Raw genomic sequence first — 15,257 nt, forward strand, 5'->3', positions numbered from 1 at the left:
CATTTGCAGTGGCCAATCTTGGATCTCCCGAAAAAACCCGAAATTGTTGGAATAACTCAGAGCTTCCAGTATGAAAATGGAAAAATCAAGCTACAAGCCTACTTTGCTTGTGTTCTTTACTAGTTTTGGAAGCATTTTAAAGTGAGGAGACCCTGGAGAAAGCACAGCTGTACTGTTTTAAGACTGTATTTTTTGACTATGTTCCAATATATGCATCAAGATAGATATGGTAAATAAGAGATCAGGTATAAATTACATAGAAAGGACAAAAAGAGTTGTGCAGGATCTTTAGAATAAAATAAATATTTATGTTGATATAGAGTTTGTTTGTCTTTCTGTGTGACCTATAAATCCTTAAATAATTCTCTGTGAAGGTTATTTAAACAACTGTTTTAAACCTGTTTCATCTTTCTTTGCTATTAGGGAAATTTTAAAGAAAGAAATACTTAATTTCATATCTATGTTTACACAGTTCGCATTAACCAGCATCTCAGATTAAAATGAAATACTTCAGCCACAAGACAACACATGCTGGACAATTACTGAATGCTCTCACTACCTTAAAAAATTCTGTCTTTTCCTATAAAAAGGCTAACTTTGGGCCCTGTTCTTCACCAGCTCCGCTCTCTTCAGTGTGTTTTGAACAATCTGGGTGAAACGGAAAACTGGCTGTGCTTCACTGACAACAAGTCACACAGTCGGGACTAGTCTGCCCTCACCAGGGGTTTTGGTGAATGGAGCAGCATTATCAGGAAAATAGACTAAATATACAATATAATACTTCATGGATTTTATCAGCATCATTTGAATTGCATGTTCACCAAAACTGAATTTGACATATTACAGAGCTGGTAAAATATAGGGGAAAAGTATGTCAACTAAAAGTTCAAATATAATAGGAAAAATCTGTCAAGTGATGTATTTTTCTGTGTATTAACAATGGCATAGAACAACTCTGAAATGCCAGTGATTGCTACAAGTACTCAGACACCATGGTGATAATTGCAGTATAAAATCACCAGACAGCAAACAAGACTGCCAGAACTAATGGGAACATGGTTTTATTCAGAATCCAGTGTGGATAACTCTCTGTAATGGAATTGCTTTTCAATACTTTTTCTTTGAAATAACTCATTATTGCTTATGCATTTTTATATTAATATGTTCCATTTATTTAACTAAAGATAGACACTTGCAATTTCGTTTGCTTTCATCTGCCCATTTCTTAGTATGGCCTAATTTATTCTGCTTGGTGACTCAAGTGCAGATAAACCGATAAATGGATGCATCATACCAGATCTGAAGCACAATTGTGAGTTTGACTGAAATACCAGCTGTTTTTCTCTTTGTGTGCTATCATCAGGATCCAGAGAAACAGAAGAGAGTATCATGCTGCATAAACTCTGGTGGTACCAATTAATCTCCCCAGTGCCTCTGAAAAAACTGACTGGCTGAACCTGTTCTGTTTCGCCTGAGCCTTACACGTGTCCTAGGCTGGGCACAATCCGGCAGAATCAACAACCTGTGTTGACAGGTCATAGCAGGACTTGTGAATTTAGCTAGAACTGTTTACTGAAACCTGATAAAATGGTGCCAGCAAGTCTTCACAGACACCTGTAGTTGCTGAATTCACCTGGAAAGAGTTTCAAAGTAACAACTACTGCGGAGGAAAACCATCTTTAGTTCCTATCAGAAAGTAATATTCCTTTCGTGAATTCCTTGAGAGTCTCAGATAGTCGTATCAGGAAAAAACGCAGCTCATGGACAATGAGAAGGAGTTCTGTCACTTAACTCTGGACTCACAAAATCAATCAACGCTTACTTCTTCCCACTGAAATTAGCTTAAGCTAAATATTAGACACTGAAAGCAGGATGAGAGACATCCCACCCTAAATGTCTTATATTTTGCTGAATTTCCTGTTGATGCTTTTATTTAGAAAGCTGTCATTTTCTCTAGTAAGTGCTTGTTATCTGGGGCTAATTGCCCTGGAGGTACAAGGACACTGTCATCCAAAAGGAATAATGGGAAGCTCTATGCATTTGGCAGGAAGCATTTATCTTTGTTTAATTCTGATCTGACTGTCCGAAGCAACTTGAGATCTTCCTGGCATTTCTATTCATTCTTAACTTATCTTTTGCACTGTCTCCAGAAGGAGAATAGAAAAGAACGTAAAATAAGCAATAATGACAATAAAATCATTAACTAAGTGTTGATTACTGTCTTATTATATGCACAATTAAAGATAGTTCTTATAGTTGCATAAAATACTTCTAAAAGCAAAGTCTGTGACAAAAATACAGCCATTTCCTTGGGATAGAATTGCTACTTGTATTTTCATTCCAGATGACTTCTAATGATAGCTGGGAAAAGCACTATCTACGGCAGCCTCATCCTGTTAAATGGGTGGCTTTAAAGCACTTATCTTTTACCATATGTCTTTAAGTTTATTATTTTGCTTACCCTCCGGCTGGTATTGTGCTATGATTGTTACCGTCTGCCCTGCTCCTTTTAGCGCAGCTGCAGCCTGCTCGTGGGTAGCACCTCGAAGATCAATACCGTTCACCTACAGAAGGAATGCAAACATCAACAGGTCTGAGTAGTTTAACACTAGACAGAAAGACAGAGGTGGGTTTTTTTTTAAATATCTGATGGGTGTAAAGGTCAGGTTGCCCGGATGCAAAAGTTAAAAGTACAAAATCAAAAAGGCTGAGAGGATGTTACCCATGACTGGCCGTGAGGATCTGCACTAATACTGCACACCATAGTTTATGTACGCTTATCCATGCATATTCTCTGACCACTGCTTTTTGGGGGTTTCCTGCTCTACTGAGTCTACATTTTCGGTAATTTCATCAATCAATTTCATTTAATATATAAGGTTCAAAAGATAAATTTTCTGCGGTGCTTGAAGGTCACTGTAGAATACTGCAGGCAAGGAAACTGCTCCTTCAGCCAGGCTCTGCAAGCCCAGTCTGTAGCATCAGGGGAACCTGGAGATATACAGAGCATCTCTAACAAAAACTGCTGGTTGGAGAACTTCCAGAGGAGAAATCCCACCTACCATTTTCTTTTTGTGCAACCCCTCCTCCCATTCCCTAGAATAATCCATTTCTGATTGCTCAAGAAAATAAAAGAAAAAAGAAAGGAAATAAAAGGCGGGGGGAGGAGAGAGAACAATGCCATAGATTTCACAGGCAAACAGGCCAAAACACAAGCCCCAAATTCTCAGCAATAGCAACTTTTTTGTGGGTTTTTTTATGAAGTACTATCACAAGATGGCTAAGCACATATTGAAAATATGGATTTTATAAATCTGATTCCATAGAACATTACAAAGAACAGCTATTGAATCTGTTATGAATGCATTTATTTTGATCAGTTACATTTAGAAACTGGCCCATCTTAACTTGCTGTCTTTCACCAAATCTTAGAGAATGTGATGTTTTGGGAACACCTTTAATTATTATTCATCATAGAATCATAGAATCATAGAACAGTTTGGGTTGGAAGGGACCTCTAAAGGTCATCTAGTCCAACCCCCCTGCCACAGGCAGGGACATCTTCAACTAGATCAGGTTGCTCAGAGCCCCGTCCAACCTGACCTGGAATGTTTCCAGGGATGGGGCATCCACCACCTCTCTGGGCAACCTGGGCCAGTGTCTCACCACCCTCAGCGTAAAAAATTTCTTCCTTATTTGCATGACAAAATCTAGTCTTTAGTGGAATGTGAACAGCATTTAGATTATTATTCTTAGAAAAACTAAAAACTAATGATAGCAATAATATAAAACCCAGAAGATCCCAGAGTTTCTGATCCAGAAGACTGCATTATGCTGTAGAACTGTTGACTGTACACAGAAACATAATTATCTAGCTGAGGTTTCAGATTTCTGAAAATATGATTGCATAAGAATCAAAGTTTTCCCAGTTCAACGGGTCTAAATTAACATCTTTCCTCAATTAAGGTTTTTTTTCACTTTATAACAGGGAAGGAAAAAACACTTTTTTTCCTAAACAACTCATCCTTTCTTCCCTCAAAAACTTTTTAAGCTACTCAATTTGATGATCGTTTAATATTTCTCCCCGTCTTATTCACAAAAATCAGCTCTCCCCATTTCTAAAAAAAAATTAGTCTGAATTTCAACTGTCTATATTACTTTATTATCATTCAAAACTATAGAAGATCTAGAATTTTGGAGAAGCGTGATTTGGTGCAATCTTTCCATGTTATACTAAAATAATTACACACTGGCTTATCTTTAGATTGAGGAAGTCAACAAGAAAATGTGGAACTAGCATACCAGAAGGATATAACCTATTTCAATCTTACCTTACTCATATCCCCATGCACACAAGACCTATTATATAATCACAATAACGATGTGAAAGAGGAAATTAATGATGTTACCTTACAGAAAAATAACTGTGATTTTTCAGCTAATTTGTCCATATGTGCATTCTGCTGTGGAGAGTACGAACACCATTACCGTGCTGGTAATGCTTGCTTGATCTATGCATGTATCTTAGAGCCCTTGGGGCAGCACATGAAGGGCCTACGAGGCAGCATAGTACTGAACCACCACCATGTTGTGTGACTTTGCAAGGAGAGGCATCTCAGCGGACAGGAGGGAGGATGACCAGTAGAATACATACAGGGGCAAAACATTTTAAGGAGCACTAAAGTAGCTTCTACAAGATAGAGACCTTGTAGTAGAAGTGCAGGCTGGAAGACTACCATACCTAAAGAAACATTCAAAGCAAGTGTCTGTGCCAGAACATAATGATTTGTGAGAATAGGTATGTATGGATCCCCATGTTGTTACAATCATACAGGCAATCTGAAGGTAAGCTGTGACAGTAATTCAGTGTTCTGGTACTGCCATGTATTAGTGTCTTTGACTCATATATTTCAAAGCATTATATGCTGCTAGATACACTCTAATAACTTCTACAACATTTCTGTCATCTGACGTGCGCAAAATTCATGTTGTTTTTACAATTTCTATATAGATTGTGTAAAGGGAAGTGAATAATTTCATTCACAAGTAAAGCTCTAACGCTCCTGAAAAGAAATTCTGAGCATAGGGCAAATGTAAGATAATAAACTTCATAATTTGTCTAACACCAGAGTTGGCCCATCTTCCTGTTTGAAAGCAATGGCCGTAAAAATGGCTGATAGAAGCTTTCCAAAAAAATGAGCCAAAGGTTGAAATACTTTCATCAAAGTTGTGTACATAAACCTCAAGTTCAGTGGATGGCAAGACTAACATAGACCCCTGGAAAAAACTCGCTGAAATTCAGTCTAGGAATATAGTATCATAGAAGGCAGTAATTAAGTGCATTCTAAAAAGAACGATGGAGAGAATCAGAGTTTTCAGTGCCATAATATCTAATATATTTTAATGCACAACACTGAAAATACCTAAAGAGGAATATTGTGTCAATTAGAACTTAGTTTACAACCTCTGTGGAGAATACAAACTTCCTGAAAGAAGCACAATTTAGGCTACTGTTGTGGAAGAAAGAGGTGGTGTGCCCTGCTTTTACTCAGTGATGGTGTTATCACACTTGATGCTGCACTGCCACGGGCACGGATGTACCAGCACTACAATTACTCACTAACTCAGCTCTGTAGTCACAGCTTTGGTACTGTGGAGGTCCGAACAGGGTCCTTAAGTTTAGGCAGCACAGTGCCTATATCATGCCATAAAGGAAACCTCAGCCTCGATTCCATGTCTCTGAAGAAGACAATTTTGAAGCCAAGTCACCTTTCCTTTAATAGAGAGCCTGGCTTTTATCTATGTGTTTTTCCCTTTCATAACCGGACTCCTTGAGAGAGAGTCCTGAGAAAGAAGCAATAGGACGAACTGAAGAAAATCTTAAAGGAACATTCCTGAATTCCTGAGCTCCTGAGTTGGGGAGGTTGATATAGATGATGTCACCTGGTCAGTATTAGAAGGTCCAGGAAAAAAAAAATAGTAATTTTGTTTAGGCTTAAGCTTGAAGACTGTAGACTTCAGGAGAACACAAGCCTCTCTTAAGCAATATAGGAAAACATTGTGGTGGTCTGTAAGACTTGTGTTAACAGAACATGAAGTTTTAAAAATCATTAATAAATCTTCATAATCTCTCTGTAGATAGAAGGGGAAGATGTGTGAAAGAATAAAGAAACCACATGCTTATTCTCCTTCTCCTCTGAAAAACAATAGTTCTATCTATATGTGATCCAATAACTAAGATCCTAATAACGCGTCAAGAATATAAACACGACAGGAATTCCACCAAAGTTAAGTTACACAAACATTTTTTCACTTTTCCACAGAACAACACGGAGCCACTGAAATGACAATTGACTAATTTCTGCCCTTTGCATGCTCGTTCTGGAAGAAATGATTGCCTAAGGTGCAAACACAACACATTATAGTGAGTGAATTTCTCTGAAATTAAGTTCATTTCTCTGCTAGGATATGGGCTGGGATGGACACTTGAGGAGGACTTACAGATCTGAGTGGCTGAAATGAAAAGAGCAAGGAAAAGAAATGTCAGAGAGAAAATAACACATCAATTCTATCTTCTGCAATTTTTATCAAGATGATAAACAAGCTAGACAAAACAGATTAAGTAACATTGACCAGGTAAACAACCTGACTACACTAGGTTGCCAAAATAGTGATCTCCCTCTTGAAGACGTACAGCTGCAGAATAAAATCAGTCAGTCATTGCCAAATAGGTAGGTAGAAGTCTGTCTGCGTGCTATTTTGCTCACCAATACCCGACAGGATCTCACTGCAGAATAATAGGCATTAAATTTAGAAAGGACTTATAACCTAGTCTGACTTTCTAAAAAACAAGAAGAGTAGATGTTAACTTGATTTCTGGGTATCATTTCCTAATATTTAAAAGCAAACATAATCAAGTCCCAATTCTTCTAGTTGAAAACCAGCATATTCATGTAGCAACATTAAATCTTGGTGTAAGACACCATTAATTTACACATTTTAATCAAATTCTTACCCTCGGGCCAAAATGAACAAGAGTTTCTGAAGGAATAAAACAAGTAACAGTCTCCCTTGCCTCTTCCTCCAAAGCAATAATTTAATTATAAGAATTGTGTGCGGTGATGCTTTTTCCTGATATGATTACATTGCAAATTGTAAAAATCTTATTTCTGTTACTGCTTTCCATTAATTTAATGCTGTTTATGTTAAGAATAATCAGTAAAAGAAACAAAAATACCAGAAAAAGTTGCAAGTGTGTGCAGGAAAGTTTAATACATATCAAAGGTGTTTAATTTTGCTTTTTTTTTTTTCTTTATTGAACGGGCTGGCTTCCTTTATGAAGCATTATACAATAAGCAAAGTAACACTGCCGTTCTGAGCTTGACCGCACAATCCTGATGTCCTGGCCCAGAATGAATTTGACTGCACAATTTCTGATGCTTAACTCCAAAATGAATTTGACATAATGGAAGTAAGAAGAGCCTCCAGCTTATACAGATGTCTGTCTCTTCTGTATGCTGCGGCAAAAAGCAGTGAGAAAGCTTACAAACAAAGAGAAGTGCTGCAGTGGAAGATAAACTATAGTTTAAAACTACAGACAAAACTAAACTGAGATGGAGAAAAAGATGCAAGTATAGTTCACAGTAATTATAGTAATTGCCTTTGCATTCATTGACTCAAATTAAAGCATGATCTACTTCATTAAAAACTGAATCATAATCTAAATGAAAGGTAGAATTTATATTTTGGATAGATTGAACTCTTCTAAAATTGGAAGAGTTATATTCCCTTTAAAATATTTGAATAGCCCATATTAGCACAAATTGGTTCAATTCTGAACAGTGCCATTTAAAGACTTAGTACAGTCTGGTGGTCTTCTGTTAGAGTGCTTGAGCATGATTCATATGTAGGTCATTCAAATAGAGGGTAGCAGAACAATCTGTTTTACTTAGCCATTTATTTATTTAGGTCACTTTATTTTTTGTTTGTACAGTGATTAAATGAACACTTGGAATGTCTTGTTGAATTGGAAAGGAAAAACACATCCCTTCTCTGGGGAGGAAACATAGAAGATTTCATTTCTTCTTTGAAATGTCATTGACATAGTACAGTGCTTTTATACAGTAAATTAAATGGTGAAGAAATGGCACCTTTTTACCATGGAAAAAAAAATACAGCAGATTTTTTCAAGTTGTGGCTGGGTTCTTTTATTTGTTGAACTCATAAGAGCTTTTGGTGTCTGAAAAAGCAAACAGAAGTCTGAATAAAGACAACTCTTTACAGCCAGAATTGCCACTGTTTGCATTAAGAGAAGGCACAAAGAACCCTATTTAGCTGCCTTAACTTCGCATGTCAACTTAAGTATTCTCAAGCACATTAACAAGAGATGAGAGGAAAGCTGAGCCATGTTCTCCAGCAGTCCTGCTACATTAACAAGATGAGAGGAAAGCTGAGCCATGTTCTCCAGCAGTCCTGCTTAGTTATTAGAAATGGAATATTAGCATCAACCCTTAGGGGATGGAAGTACGGTGTTCCAGCAAGACAGGGAACCACTACACATTAGGGATGACCTGCCCTCAACATATCTGGGGAAAACCTTCCACCTTCCCAGGTGGCATAATCATTCTATACATTAGCCCACACAACTCTGGCAACTTGATACAGTCCAGCGAAAAGTACAAGAATTCTAAGAGACTCATCATGTCGCCAAAGTACAGCCCTTGCTTGAGCAGCAATCTTTTTCAGCTTGGACAGGCCATCTTTTTGCAAAGCGAGGTCCACACATCCAACTCTTTACAGCCAGAATTGCCACTGTTTGCATTAAGAGAAGGCACAAAGAACCCTATTTAGCTGCCTTAACTTCGCATGTCAACTTAAGTATTCTCAAGCACATTAACAAGAGATGAGAGGAAAGCTGAGCCATGTTCTCCAGCAGTCCTGCTTAGTTATTAGAAATGGAATATATAGCATCAACCCTTAGGGGATGGAAGTACGGTGTTCCAGCAAGACAGGGAACCTTGGAAAACTACACATTAGGGATGACCTGCCCTCAACATATCTGGGGAAAACCTTCCTCACAAGCAGGTGGCATAATCATTCTATACATTAGCCCACACAACTCTGGCAACTTGATACAGTCCAGCGAAAAGTACAAGAATTCTAAGAGACTCATCATGTCGCCAAAGTACAGCCTTTGCTTGAGCAGCAATCTTTTTCAGCTTGGACAGGCCATCTTTTTGCAAAGTGAGGTCCACACATCCAGCTTGAGGCTGAAGCTCTGCAGAGCACTGCAGGAGGGAGCTGGCAGAGAGCAGAGCACGCTCCGGACAGCTCCGGGAACCCCACCCGGGGGCACGGCCGTGGGAAACGGCACCCCAGGGGGGGAAATGCAGATATAGAATCATAGAATCATAGAATCATAGAATCATTGAGGTTGGAAAAGACCTCTAAGATCATCGAGTCCAAACGTCAACCCAACCCCACCATGCCCACTAAACCATGTCCCTAAGCGCCTCATCTACATGTCTTTTAAATACCTCCAGGGATGGGGACTCCACCACTTCCCGGGGCAGCCTGTTCCAATGTTTCACCACTCTTTCAGTAAAGAAATTTTTCCTTACATCCAATCAAACCCTCCCCTGCCGCAACTTGAGGCCATTTCCTCTCGTCCTATCACTTGTTACTTCGGAGAAAAGACCAACACCCACCTCGCTACAACCTCCTTTCAGGTAGTTGTAGAGAGCGATGAGGTCTCCCCTCAGCCTCCTCTTCTCCAGGCTGAACAACCCCAGTTCCCTCAGCCGCTCCTCATCAGACTTGTTCTCCAGACCCCTCACCAGCCTCGTTGCCCTTCTCTGGACACGCTCCAGCACCTCAATGTCCTTCTTGTAGTGAGGGGCCCAAAACTGAACACAGTATTCGAGGTGCGGCCTCACCAGGGCCGAGTACAGGGGCACGATCACTTCCCTCCTCCTGCTGGCCACACTATTTCTGATCCAGGCCAGGATGCCATTGGCCTTCGTGGCTGCCTGGGCACACTGCCGGCTCATGTTCAGCCGTATATAGGAGAGTTTTTGCCTTGCTACTGAAGGAAAAGTTTAGAAGTAGGAAGAAGAGAGAAATGCACAGAGGGAAAAGAGTCTTCACTCTCCAGCTCAGCTTTTAAATTTTCAGGCTCACTTTATTGCTTCTCTCTCACTTTTCTCACTTCTCCTAATCTTTTCTGTGCCTACCCTTTCTTCTGATCAGTTAAAACTACTTAGTTTGGCATATATAGGCACAGTGGTTATCTCATCCTGAACTCCACTGAAAACATAATATTGTGTCATGTCTGCTGTTCTCCATGCCCAGCATCCTCCTTCTCTCTTTTTCTCTTTTTATGGGCTAGCAATTTCAATGACCTTTTCAATTTCCCCTGTCTTGCTACCTTAAGAGTTATGACTTCTGCCTCTAGTAAGCTGGTCTTTATGCTCTGATGAGCTGGGCATTCAAGAGGCAAATTCTTCTCTCTCTGGAAAACAAGAACCACTGTGGGGATACAAGCTATATCATTTAGTATGCCTTTTTCTGCCAGGAAGTTTAAGAAGGCAGCTAAATCAGCTGAAAGAGGTGTCAAAGCACTACATCTTTGAAGCAGGAAGAAAATTAATATTATGTTATTCAAGAGGTGTCTTGCATACACTGCATTTACAGTAGGAACCAACAAGCTTTATGACTCACCAGACTACATGAATCATTCCAAATGGTACCTATTAAGCCTATAACCATAGTCAAAGACTTATTTTTTAATCCAAACTGTACAGAAATTCTTCTGATAGAAGATCTGCTTCTCACGTCATTGTAGCTTTTGTGAATGATGCCAGACTGAATGATGCCTTCTCCCAAGTAACTAGCGATAGGACGAGAGGAAATGGCTTCAAGTTGTGCCAGGGGAGGTTTAGATTGGATATTGGGAAAAATTTCTTTACTGAAAGAGTGGTGAAACATTGGACCAGGCTGCCCAGGGAAGTGGTTGAGTCCCCATCCCTGGAGGTATTTAAAAGTCTTGTAGATGCGGCACTTAGGGACATGGTTTAGTGGGCATGGTGGTGTTGGGTCGACGGTTGGACTCGATGATCTTAGAGGTCTTTTCCAACCTCAATGATTCAATGATTCTATGATTCTAATGGTATTTTGTCTCATTGCTGAATGGTAAAGTCTAGACAGAGGTGCACATGTAGTCTTTTCATACTAAGACAACAGATATTGCCAATGAAAAATATCATGAGTACCATGCTAGCTAATAACACGGGCCGATATTTATTAACTAATTTTTAAATAAACATACAAATTATTTTTCATTAATTTTATACATGAAACACTCATCTGTCAAACACAATGCTTAGTAAGAACATTCATTTATGTTAACATGGAGAGCTCATCATTAGCTCTTAAATTCAAATCTAGTTGCTGCTTTTTTAGCTTCCATCCTCCTGCATGGTCACTCAAACACCCTTATATTTCTGCCACCACCTAATCTCATGGATTTCACTACAGTGTCATCTTCTCAACCCAAGTGTGCCTTCACAAATTCACTCTCCTTCGCAGTTCCTGCTGTCTTCCTACTCCAAATTGATAAAATATCAAACTGTCCCTCCTCCCTCCTACAGCTTTTACTTTACATGACTGTCACTTCCATTCACTTTCCTGCCTTTCTGAATTAATCCTCTCTCCCTAATTCTATTTTCAGCATTTGGATTTCCCTGACTCCTGCTCTCATCCTGGGTCATTTAGGCATTCCCCTACCAGTAGCAGTTATTCCATATACCTTGGTTTCCACACAGTTCTAAATGGTATTTTTCCTTCCGGTATATGGATATAGCTAAACTACCATTGATCAGTTTTGCTCATAATGCTGCAGGGTTCTTGTTTCACATTTGAATTTCAAAGGATGGTATAAGCAGAAATAATTATTGCAATTCTCCTGCTTCTGAAATGAAGTAAAGGTTTCCACTTCAACAAGTGCCTTGTAACTCAAAGATGATAAGAACTTAATTCCAGCTGAAGCCAATAAGCAATAGCTACTCAGGAACTGAAATACAAAGGTAAAATGATTTTAGAGGCTGCTTAGTGACAGAAGAGCATTGGTGACTTGTCTGATCCCAAGCACTGAGTTAGTGGCAAATTCCAAAACTGAAATCCTTGCCTTGATCTCCACTTGACAGGCTTTTCCATATTTCCACGTCCACAAAATATGGTAATATGGCCTGTGAGATGCGAGATGGCCATTGGCTTATGTCATGGCAAATCTATACTGAATTCAATCCAGTGCCCATGAGGCAATGTATCAATGGTTGAATGGTAGCTAAGTGGAATCTTCAGCTCTAGGTGAAGTTCAGTGCTTACATTTTTATATTAAAACTGCCTGAATCACAACATTCATAGTTTATTTGTGGGTCTACCGATTAGGGTTATGTGACACAGACATTTTGAATAGATGATGCTCCATAGTCTCAAATAAAGAATGTTTTTTAAAACCAATGGAAAGGAAATAGCTCTTGTATTCTGTAAGTGGTTTTGCTTTTGTTATTGTCCTGGTGACTTGCTTGTTCAGATAAAGGGCGTATCTATCTTGTTTTTTTCAAAAGGAACTCCAAAATCTCCTCCAAAAAAATCTTGTAGATATCCCTCAAACACCCTATTTAATGGATGGCCAATTTCTATTATTTTGCAGCTTGTGTCGTATGATAATTTTTTTAATCACGCAGGAACCAAAAACTTACTGGGCAGTAGAGCAGAATGATGCCTGCAGTCTAGTCTGTTTAAGTACAAGGCAAAAGTCCAGCCCGGGGCAAATCTCTGAATGCATAAAGCTCAGGGATGTAGCCATTTTGTCCAACGGTAGCAGTTTGGCTTTCAAATTTGTGTTTTTAGTTTTTCTTCATTGTGAGGCTGACAGTAAGGCTACAGTGAGGGCTGTAAAGCTCACTCCAAATCTTCAATGTATCAGATGTGACGTAATTCTGTTTGACAGTCTTAAAACAAAATTTGCTAAGTCACAATGTTTGAACCGAATGTGAACTCCTTAAACTATTAGGAGCTGAAGAGCAAGCAATCCAGCATCAGATCATTTCTACTCATTAAGGCAATTGTAAAATGAATGTTTTAGAGGCAACTGATGATTTCATCACAGCAAAAATACATAGCCTCTAGTCTAGGCCAATTTCCTAGCTTTGCATGACACATAACTGACAGGTCTGATAGCTAACACTGCTTGGCAAAAAGAGACATACCTTATTCATGAGAATTGTTAATATAATTTATTAGGTTCTGATCATGTGCTTGGAAATGTCAGAGTTAATTTAGGAAACAGTTACTGCATCGAGGCAATTGCAATATATGTTATAGATTGCAGAAAGATGGGGGCGGGAGGGAGAGAGAGGAGGAGAGAGAAATCTAGCCGGAAGACAGATTCCTAGATTAATAAAAGACAAAAGGGAGGTCTATAGTCACCATATATTCCAGCATATGAGGTGGTAAATTTTTCCCTAGAAGCTCCATTAAGCTTCTATTTTTGAAAGTCATCTGTTTTATTTTGAAGTCCCAAAGTGACAAGTCTACGAGCTTCTATGGCAATATAACCCAGTTACCCTGACTACAAAACAAGCACATCATGTTTCGAGGCTGAATATATCTAAGTTCAACTTCCAGCCATCAGTTCTTGTATATTTATCAACAACACTGAAAAACAGTTTGCTACCAGCTCTCTTCTCCAAGGGTATTTCCAGATGGTAGTGTTTACATTGACACAGTTCATACTTCATTAAAGTGAATTTTTATGGTCAAGGAGGATGCTAGGGCTTTCCTGACACAGGTTCTAAACTCCAAGTCTTCACGGGGGAAAAAAGAGTTATTTTTTTTTAAATAAACCATTTCTTTAAATATGTCCCAAAATTTTACCGAACATTTATAATTTTTTAGGATTGAAGTTTTTAGAACCACAGTGACTTGACTCAGCTTCCACTTTTTGAATGTTGTTTACCTGAGTTTCATATCATCAAAAGGCTCTCAAGTACCGAGGTTTATTTCTTACTACACTCGCTATCATTCCCTTTTTCACTGTGCTCTTAATATCTCTTCTTAAAATAACACTACCACTTCTGAATTAACTGTTACTTTAAAACTTGCTCCCTGTGGGATTTTCCACATCAGCTGTGAATGCACAGCAGATTGGTTTCGAAGTTCGTGTTACTTGTTCTGAACTTCCTCATTCCCTTCCAGCACAAAATCATAAACTTTGCCACTACGCTATATGGTCACTCAAGGGCAAGTTGTGTTTCATTCTCCCATTTTCAGGCCATTCTTCCTTACTGGTCAGAATAAAATCTGGAATTATCTGACTTATACTTGCTTTTTATATATTCCCCACCAAAAAGATTCACAAATGTTTGGTCAGTTGGGATGGGATCTATTTAAATAAAAAGATTCAAATTCTCTATAATCAGTGAAAAGAAATATACACTTGGTCATCTGACCAATGGCACAATGGTCATCTGACCTGTGTAAAATGTCTACTTTATGGCAAAGTAAATTGTACTACTATTTTCTGTTAGCTACAGAGGGAGCCTAAAGGGCTATATGCCCTGTGCTTCCCAGTATTAACAAAGCCTGAATTTAGATTAATCCACTATTTGCTCCTAAGGAGCTTAACCTACCTGCCCTTCTAGCTGGTGTTATCCTATTAACATGTGGCAGCACCTGTGCTCTCAGCTCCCTTTCTCTCCAGAGGTTTTCTTTTTACAGATCTATCACAAATAACACCTACCATGCAGTATTTATCACTTGGATAAATTTGGCAACATATTCTCCCTTGATTTTTCAAACAAGTTATACTTCTTTAAAACAGTCCAATCATGTGAATTGATCTACCCATTTACGTCACTGCACTGATTATATACTAACATTCCCAATATATAACATAAAATGCTCTATAGATTACTACAAAACAAGTTTACATAGTTGTATTTTTCCTATTGGCTAATTAGCGTTAATGTTAAAAACATAAAGGTAGTCTTTATGGACAAGTGCAGCTAAAGGCCACAGAATTTGATAGAATCTCTGTCCTGGTTTCGGCTGAGTTAATTTTCTTCCTAGTAGCTGGCACAGTGCTGTGTTTTGGATTTAGGATGAGAACAATATTGATAACACACCGATGTTTTAGTTGTTGCTAAGCAGTGCTTACACCAGTCAAGGACTTTTCAGCTTCCCATGCTCTACCG

General features: G+C 38.8%; 1 protein-coding gene across 4 annotated transcripts in view; it reads right to left on the minus strand.

Annotated features, from left to right (window-relative positions):
- Positions 1 to 15,257, minus strand: part of DLG2 (discs large MAGUK scaffold protein 2) — a 1,087,547-nt gene that overhangs the window by 213,337 nt on the left and 858,953 nt on the right. For all 4 annotated transcript variants that reach the window (XM_019472611.1, XM_019472613.1, XM_019472612.1 and 1 more), the window contains one exon: positions 2,462 to 2,564. In XM_019472611.1, the coding sequence (XP_019328156.1) occupies positions 2,462 to 2,564 (103 nt within the window). The remainder of the gene's footprint in view (positions 1 to 2,461; positions 2,565 to 15,257) is intronic.

Source organism: Aptenodytes forsteri, unplaced genomic scaffold (genome assembly GCF_000699145.1).
Source record: "Aptenodytes forsteri isolate BGI_AS27 unplaced genomic scaffold, ASM69914v1 Scaffold180, whole genome shotgun sequence".
NCBI lineage: Eukaryota > Metazoa > Chordata > Aves > Sphenisciformes > Spheniscidae > Aptenodytes > Aptenodytes forsteri.